This window comes from Sinocyclocheilus rhinocerous, unplaced genomic scaffold, assembly GCF_001515625.1.
Source record: "Sinocyclocheilus rhinocerous isolate Xijiao unplaced genomic scaffold, SAMN03320098_v1.1 scaffold451, whole genome shotgun sequence".
NCBI lineage: Eukaryota > Metazoa > Chordata > Actinopteri > Cypriniformes > Cyprinidae > Sinocyclocheilus > Sinocyclocheilus rhinocerous.
In genome coordinates this window covers 407,558-417,415 of record NW_015657491.1, presented here as the reverse complement: position 1 = coordinate 417,415, position 9,858 = coordinate 407,558, and the positions used below count along the sequence as shown (strand labels likewise).

Sequence of the window (9,858 nt, the reverse complement as noted above, 5' to 3'; positions counted from 1 at the left end):
TGCGATTAACACTTTAACACTTTAACACACCGGCCACAGGGAGGCCCATTTGGGTGCATCAGGGGGTCCTAAATAAATACAGGCCACACGCTGGGTGATTGGCATGATCTGCTGGTGCTGAGGACATGTGTGGAGTTCAGCTGTGGTTATGAGTAGGACCATTTTCTGTGCAGAATGAAGTTATGCTATAAAATGTATAATTGTTATGGTATAATTGTATCATAGAAGGGTGGTTACTTGGCGTTATTACAGAATATTTAATTTTGTTAGACTTATCTATTTACACTACCATTCAAAAGTTTGGGGTCAGTAAGATTTAAAAAAAAAAAATTTTAAAGATGTTTTTTTAAAAGTTTCTTATGCTCACCAAGATTTCATTTATTTAATAAAAAATGTAAAAATATAAACCGATATTGTGAGAAAATTAATGCAATTTAAAATGACTGTTTTCTGTTTGAATATGTTTTAAAGTGTAATTTATTTCTGTGATCAAAGCTGAATTTTCAGCATCATTAATCCAGTCTTCAGTGTCACATGATCCTTCTTCAGAAATCATTCTAATATGAGGATTTGATTCTCAAGAAACCTTTCTTACTATTATCAATGTTGAAAACTGTTTTTGCTGCTGTTTGTGGAAACCGTGATACTTATTTCTCAGGATTCTTTGAAACTTCAAAAGAATAGTAATTATTAGTAATAGAAATATTTTCTAACATTATAAATGATCTTGCATTCACTTTTAATCAATTTATGCATTAATGCATTCTTGCTGAAATATCAGTTTCTTAAAAAGAACTTACTGACCAAACGTTTGAACAGTAGTGTGTGTATGTTTATAGTTTGACATCCAACTGAGCTGATTTTTGTTAGACATTGAGTTTAGATTTACAACAAAACACTGTCTAACCAGCCAAGTTTGCTTTCTTATTATTTTTTTAAATCTATTTTTTTCTTATGTACTTATGACTGTTTTTGTGTAAAGCACTATGAATTGAACTGTGCTATTTAAAAAAATCTTGCCTTTGCCTATCACTTATAATCTAAACCTTTATATGTATTAATTTTTTTTAAATATATATATTTAAAATAATTTACTTAAATTATGTGCTTTATTAAGGAACGTTCATTAAGAAATTGAAAGTATTACAGGGTGATGGTAAAACTTAAAACAGATCCCATCATCATCATCCAGGCTTTTAGACTAAACTTTTTAGCCTAAAAACTTGGTAAAGCGAGCAACACAGATCTTGGCGGGCAATTGAAAGCATGTCAGCCCCTCATTACCTCCACAGCGGAGCTGTAAGTTTGTCAGGCCGATTCTATTTGGGTGCTGTTGGCAGGCGCTGTGCTCTCCCTCAGTAACAAATGTCCCTCACATCTGCCTCACAGCATCCCTGGCAGCGCTGCCTCGTCTCCTCTGAGCTGACAAAGCCTCCTGGCCCCCCGTTCGCATCTCTCTCCATGAAAGGAGGCGAACAATTGGACTCTGGCGCTGGCGCCTAGCGGGCCCTAGAGCATATGCCATATTCTCTCTGTTCACCAAACCAAAGGGCCTGGTGCTTGGCTTTTCTCTGGAATATTCTCCACCACCTTTTGTCGCATCTGTGTTCTGCCTCTCATTAGGAGAGCGTTCGACTGATGTTCGCTCTGAGCGTTGGAGGCCGAGGCAGAGAGCTGGAAGACAATTAGAGAGGAGAGAGAAATGGATCAGATAGCTGGAGGATGACGACCTATGAGAGGCCTAGTTCGTATTTGCTGAATGCTGACGGCAAACAAGAAAGTATTTTAATGTTTGCCTTTCTATTACTAATAATATAAAAGCAATCGTTATAATACTTTTTTGTATACGTTTTAATTCCTTTGTTTAACCGTTCTATCTGATTATTAAACAGACTTCTATCCGTGTTAGACAGAACTGTTAACGACAACAGCGAACAAGAGGGAGAATGTGAGCACTGTGTGCTCAGGCACTGCCGTTCTCAGCGCCGTCAAAATAAAAGTCCTGCATCGAACACATCGGCAAAACAGGAAAACTTATCGGCCGATATTCAAAAAATGCCAAATATCGGCCGATATATCGGTCGACCACTAGTTCACTGTATAAATTAAATATAAAATAACCTTCGTCAAAGCTGTGTTTTGTTGTCTGATTGTTGTCTGAGCATTAATGACAGTAGCAGGTATTTATAGGCTGCTGTCACTTTGAGCGACTGCACAGATCCAATATGATGATATTTTCAGCAGCCATTACTCCAATTTTAAAATAAAATTTTAATAATCAAACAGGGTGTCTAATCAATTCAGTTACTAAAAGTTTAACAAATTAATAATTTATTAACATTTCAACATCAGCAGTGCCCTAAATAATGTTTTAATTGTTCTAGATTTTGTTTTATGATTTAACAGATTTAATATCAAAAATGGTGGTAATCAAATTAATACATTAACTTTAATTTTTAATTGAATCTGATTATTTTAAAATATAATCAAATAAAATCAGACAACTTTCTTTTTTGGCAAACAAAGGGATTCACAAAAGATGTTTACTGTTAAAATTAAAATATGGACAAAATTGTGTGATACTCCTTAAATACTATTTTCTATACTACTATATACTAAAATTATGTGCTTTATTAAGGAACGTTCATTAAGAAATTGAAAGTATTACAGGGTGATGGTAAAACTTAAAACAGATCCCATCATCATCATCCAGGCTTTTAGACTAAACTTTTTAGCCTAAAAACTTGGTAAAGCGAGCAACACAGATCTTGGCGGGCAATTGAAAGCATGTCAGCCCCTCATTACCTCCACAGCGGAGCTGTAAGTTTGTCAGGCCGATTCTATTTGGGTGCTGTTGGCAGGCGCTGTGCTCTCCCTCAGTAACAAATGTCCCTCACATCTGCCTCACAGCATCCCTGGCAGCGCTGCCTCGTCTCCTCTGAGCTGACAAAGCCTCCTGGCCCCCCGTTCGCATCTCTCTCCATGAAAGGAGGCGAACAATTGGACTCTGGCGCTGGCGCCTAGCGGGCCCTAGAGCATATGCCATATTCTCTCTGTTCACCAAACCAAAGGGCCTGGTGCTTGGCTTTTCTCTGGAATATTCTCCACCACCTTTTGTCGCATCTGTGTTCTGCCTCTCATTAGGAGAGCGTTCGACTGATGTTCGCTCTGAGCGCTGGAGGCCGAGGCAGAGAGCTGGAAGACAATTAGAGAGGAGAGAGAAATGGATCAGATAGCTGGAGGATGACGACCTATGAGAGGCCTAGTTTTGAAGTTGAGAGACTCTTTGTAGGATGAGGAAAGCGGGACCCACTACATTGTATGTGCAGCTTGGAGAGAAGGTTTCAGGCACAATATAGATTCTCTAATAAGACTGTGGAACATGTTCCAGCATCCAGATGCATCGGAATGTTTGATTCAGATTTAAAATAAATGCATTGTCAACAAAAGACACAGATATTCAATAACTAATTACATTTGTAGTAGTAATTATAACAGTAGTATATACATTTGATTTATATAGCAGATTTTAAAACTCAATTTTGCTTTACAGATAATATCGCAAATATGATATAATAGTGTAATATATAAAAAATTCTTCCACCTTGTAATAGTTTGTGTAACACAGGTATTCAGTAATTTCTGTTAAATTATTTGACTATAGTTTTATCAAATGATTTGGGGAGACTCATGAAGTGACTCATTAAACTGTGCCGCTCACCACACAGAGACACACAGAACATACAGACTTTATTTCAATAGCAGTCTTTTTGCGCTTTAATATTCACAGACACTAGTCCACATGGTGTTTTGATTAGGGGTACAGCCCTGCTTCTGATTTATTCATTCAGATTTGGCAAAATTCCGTGACATTCCTCACTGCAGTAAAATGGAATTTACAGTATATTGAAGAAATCACAGGGCCCTACATAATGTGATTCAGACCCAGATAGTACAATGTGAAGAAACAGGCCTGCAGAGGAAGGGAGAACAAGTTGGAATTGAATTTGGGTTTGGAAAATCAATTGAACGGAGTAAGAAAACGGCCTCAGACGTTATGGTGTGAAAAGCGCAAATAAATAGCCTCACTGAAATGTTTCGTCTAGCCGTGCTGTAAATAACTCCTACAGCCAAAACAAACATACTTGCATGCGGAGCGGATTCGCTAATGTAGCAGCGTTTAACTATGGGACTGTTTTCCCATCAAGGGAAATCGCTCAGGGATGTGGATCTATCAACATCCCAAGTTAAGCTAGTGAAGTTAGGCCGGTGATTTTATTCTTAACTGTAAAACTAGCGTGCCAGTAAGCACTTATTTAACGCCTGGGTGTCCTCATCTTTGAATGCCGTACTCTTTTACCCAAATAACTATCATTGCTCAAGTTTAATCTCTGAAGTTTGGTTACATTCCAGACGATCTGACAAAGCATTGTGGGTGCTGATCTCACCGGAGCGCTGCTTCAGGTTCGCCCAGTTTCACTGATAGTTAATCTCTCCCTCCAATTAGCATGATTGGATCTCGTTTGCGTAAGAATGATTTGTATAATTATTTAATTACCCACAACGCACTTTCACAAAGGCGCCCTGTTTGAAGCAGGCGGGCTGTTCTCACCTCTATTGTGTGTGGTTTGTGGTAAGCGCTGATTGTGTGGTCAGGTTGGACTAACAGTAGGTGTAAATGACTAGTATTAAGCTGACGGGATGTTCAGACAATAGGCCGTCATGTGGGGCAGGACGGTGTTTTATCTGTGCTGGGCTGCTCGGATTGAGAGATGCGATTAACACTTTAACACTTTAACACACCGGCCACAGGGAGGCCCATTTGGGTGCATCAGGGGGTCCTAAATAAATACAGGCCACACGCTGGGTGATTGGCAATAAATGCATTGTCAACAAAAGACACAGATATTCAATAACTAATTACATTTGTAGTAGTAATTATAACAGTAGTATATACATTTGATTTATATAGCAGATTTTAAAACTCAATTTTGCTTTACAGATAATATCGCAAATATGATATAATAGTGTAATATATAAAAAATTCTTCCACCTTGTAATAGTTTGTGTAACACAGGTATTCAGTAAATTACATTTCTAATAATAATTTTAACATTAGTATATATATTCATATATATAAAATGTGTATGTGTGTAATATAGCATAATATAAAAAATGAGTATGATCACTATAAACAATTCTTACCTTTTAATATAAAGAGATTATAGATATTAAATATAATTAGATATTAAATAATTGTATAATAATAATAATCATTGCAACATTAGTGAATACATTGGATTTTATTTGTTAAACTCAAGCTTGATTTACAGAGCAAAAAAAAAAAAGTATTCTCGTAGCTTCGTAACTTTACAGTTGAACCACTGATGTCACATGGGCTACTTTGTCGATCATTTTGGTATTTTTCTGGACCTTGAACGTGGTAGTTACCTTGCTGTCTATGGGAGAGTCAGAGAGCCCTCATATTTCATCAAAAATATCTTAAATTTTGTTCCGAAGTTGAACGGAGGTCTTACGGGTTTGGAAACAACATGAGGGTGAGTAATTAATGACAGAATTTTCATTTTTGGGTGAACTATCCCTTTAAATCCAAATTGAATAACATTATCCATCTCTGAGGAACTTTTTGTCCTTTTAATAATAACCAGTACTATCACATCCTCCTTCCACTTTTATAATCTAATGGACTAAACCAAGTCATGCCTCTTATTATTTCCTGCTGAACGTTACATTTCATTTGAAAATGACACTATTGTAGAAATCGTACCTTTTAATAATGACAAATTTTACATTAAATCAAATTATATAACGTTATGCATTTTAAACTCACTATTATAAAATCTTACATTTTAAAAATAACTAAATTGTACATAACAATATTGATGTATTATGCATTTTAAATTGTCACTATTATGGAAATCATACATTGTAAAAATAAAAAAAAATTTTTTATTCATTATTACATATTTAAAAAAGTGACTTTGGAAATCTTATTTTAAGAATGACCAAATTTTACATTAAACATTTTTTTTATTTTTTATGTAACATTAAACATTTGAAAATGCCATTATTATGGAAATCTTATATTTAGAAAAAGGCAAAATTGTAAACAATATTTATTTATTTTTGTAAGAAAATGTGACTTTTCTTAATTTTATGTAAATCTTAATTTTAAAAAAGTAAGTTTAAAAACAAAACTTTAAAAAAAGCTTGCATTATTTTTTTTGTTTAGCTTACATCTTTTTTTGTTTCCATAAAAGTGACTTTAAAAGTTTTCTTTCACTATACCATGTGTTTTTAGGCTTGAAAGTGTAGCATTTAATGTTGAATCTAGTGGTTCAACGGATCACAAATCTCACGGTTCGGATCACATTACGGTTTTTGACCCACGGATCGGATCATTTTTCGGATCAGCAAGAAAAGAAAAATATTTCAATTTAACGTACTTTCCATTTATTACTTAAAGTGAAGTACTACTTTGAACATCCGATTTCTTTCTCAGCTGTTTTCATTCACTTGAGACATAACTGACTGCGTTTACCTGAATGATTGTCGAGATGGGTATTTTGTCATAATTTCATGTGTATGTTCGGTGTTCGTGCGCCGTCTGAAACGTGTGTGCGCGCGGCTGTGCGCGTAGAGAAGAGAGCGCGCGAGTAACGAATTGAGTTTCCTTTCGCCTTTTCTCTCTGGAATTGTTTAAAATTCGCTTGCTTGTGTAAATACAAACAAATGGTAAACGTATACTCTATTATGGTTAAATTTTGCAATTAATCCGCGGATCATATGCGTGCCGAACCGTGGGGCTTGGTCCGTACGGATCACAGATCAACTACGATCCGTTTAACCACTAGTTGAATCAATGTAAAGTCTTGTTTAAAAGCATTGTTAATGATAGGAGACAGATCTAGGGACCGTTACTGGAACTAGGCATCTTTACTGGAAGTCTTTTACTGCTTTTTATGACTTAGTATGTAGATCTGTGTGTGTTTATATCTTGGCCTGGATTCCTGCAGTGGGATAAAACATGAGAGTAATAATGGCTGCCTTCTGTTTCTCTTGTATTTTGCATATAACCGCATGCAATCTGATAAAACTGCGTTTAGATGAAAGCTTTATGACAAAATTTTGTATCGTAATCAAAGCTGTTAGGACAAAAAATAAAAAAATGAAAGTAGTTCAAGTACAATTTAATTAAAGAAGAACATTTTTATTAAGGTTTAATGTTATGTATAATACCATTTTGGTTATTGACTAAATATCAATACACAACTTTCATATTTTTTAATTATAAAGTGATGCCTAAATTTTAAATGTAATTAATTAAATTAATTTATTTGGGTTTTAATGCACACACACACACACACACACACACACACACATACATGCATACATATATGTACGGTATATTTACCATGGTGTATGTGTGTGTGTGTATGTATGTGTATATATATATATATATATATATAAGACAAAATGGTATGGAATTTTAATATCAGCCATTTATCAGTTATGGGCTCTAACCAGAAAATAATTTTCACATTATTGTTGGCGCTGCTCTTCTGGCTTTATTCATTTTGGCTATATTCATTACATAAAAACAACAACAAAATTGTATTTATTTATTTTTTAAGTTATAAATAAAACTAAGATTATTGCAGTACATTTTACACTGAGATACTATTTAAATTGTCATACTTCAAAATATCATGTTAAATTCAATGTGCTAACAATTTCTGAGCAAAAAGTAAATCAACAAGCCAAGTTTTTTTAAATGTTTTTTTTATTCAGGTACATGCATTAAGTGAACAGGGTCAGTTTTGATTTCCTGTTGACTTTAATGTGCTCTGCTCAAACACTCCTTCACATATTAGTATGAGAATATTAGCTCAAACTAAATGTGTTTTAATGAATTTTAAATTCTTGAGTAGCCTTAAGAAATCCGTGCACATGGAAATCTGCTGTATCCGGCAGTTAAAAACTGATATACAAACCAGATGTCTAAAACTGAACTCCACTGAGGCTTCAGCTATGACCGTAAGACCAAATGGAGCAAAACAAGAAGATCTGAACACAACCTCTGCATTTATTAAAAACTGCGTTGTGCGTTAGTGAGTATCAGCGCACCTGTTTGCCCCACGGTGGAGTACAGGTGGCCCGGGCCACACGAAGAGAGCGGGACGGTGTTTGCTCTGTTCACTAGTTGAAGTGATACAGGGAGAGGTCAAAAGTGCAGGGCTATTCACTTGGTCTTTATAGAAGTGGCTGTGTTTTTACCACGGTCCAGTTTTCCCACCTCTCTCCATGGGATTTCCTCTCAGCTGTCCCCTACACACACACACACACACACACTCCCTCGATAGTCGCTCACAGCTGGGCTCTGGGAGGAACACATTCTCCGACAAACACAGATTTCACACTCTCACTCTCTCTCCGTTACACACACACACACACACGATACAGACACAGGTGTTTGCCAGTAGAATTGCTCTCTGTTGACCGTTCGATTTATTTATGAGCCCCTGAGAAGCAGATCTCATGCTGGAAGATTCTGTTAAGTCTCTTTTCAGTTCAATGTTTGTTTCACTCATTCATCCACAGTTAGTCATCAGCAAAACCTGTCTAGACACACACACTCCTCCATTTTTAAAGGTGCTATTGTAAACAGGTCTGACAAAATGTGTTGGTTAACTTTGCCACCCACTGAGGTGAAGTTTATGCACCTGTTTTGTGCCTAAACTTTTCCATTGAAGTTTGAAAGGGAGATGTGAATTAAAATGCGGTGTTGGAGTCTCATCTGTGTTTTGTCGTTGTGTTTGACAGTATCTGCAGATGAAATGGCCCCTTCTGGATGTTCCAGGCACGGCAGCACTCAGAGACTCACGATCACCTACTCCAGGACTCTTAGTGAGTATCTCATAAGTGCACGCGTACACACACACACATATATGGTGGCCACAGTAAGTCAGAATTCAGCATGACATTGCATCGGATGGAAAAAATATAAAACTAACAGGCATTTATTGTACAGAAAGATGGCACAAATGTCATGACTTTATATCTCAGAACTTTTCTTCTCAGAACTGAGTTTGTCCCACAATTCTGACTTTTCTTAGAATTGTTGGTTTATATCTTGCAATTCTGCATTTATGTCAGAATTCTGACTTTTTTTCTCAGAATTCTGCGTTTATATCTCAGAATTCTGCATTAATATCTCATAATTCTGACTTTTCTCAGAATTCTGTGTTTGTATCTCATAATTCTGAATTATGTCTCATAATTCTGACTTTTCTCAGAATTCTGTGTATATATCTCACAATTCTGTTTGTATCATAATTCTGCATTAATATCTCATAATTCTGACTTTTCTCAGAATTCTGCGTTTATATCTCACAATTCTGTTTTTATCTCATAATTTTGTGTTTGTCTCACAATTCGGACTTTTCTCAGAATTCTGCGTTTATATCTCACAATTCTGTTTTTATCTCATAATTTTGTGTTTGTCTCACAATTCGGACTTTTCTCAGAATTCTGCGTTTATATCTCACAATTCTGTTTTTATCTCATAATTTTGTGTTTGTCTCACAATTCGGACTTTTCTCAGAATTCTGCGTTTATATCTCACAATTCTGTTTTTATCTCATAATTTTGTGTTTGTCTCACAATTCTGACTTTTCTCAGAATTCTGTGTATATATCTCACAATTCTGTTTGTATCATAATTCTGCATTAGTATCTCATAATTCTGACTTTTCTCAGAATTCTGCGTTTATATCTCACAATTCTGCATCTATATCTCATAATTCTGACTTTTCTCAGAATTCTGCTTTATATCTCA

The 9,858-nt window shown here is 35.6% G+C and overlaps 1 protein-coding gene across 1 annotated transcript in view; it reads left to right on the top strand.

The window, feature by feature from the left end:
• Window positions 1-9,858, top strand: part of tcf7l1b (transcription factor 7 like 1b) — a 66,497-nt gene that overhangs the window by 32,803 nt on the left and 23,836 nt on the right. The window contains exon 4 of the mRNA XM_016528956.1: window positions 8,845-8,928. Within this exon, the coding sequence (XP_016384442.1) occupies window positions 8,845-8,928 (84 nt within the window). The remainder of the gene's footprint in view (window positions 1-8,844; window positions 8,929-9,858) is intronic.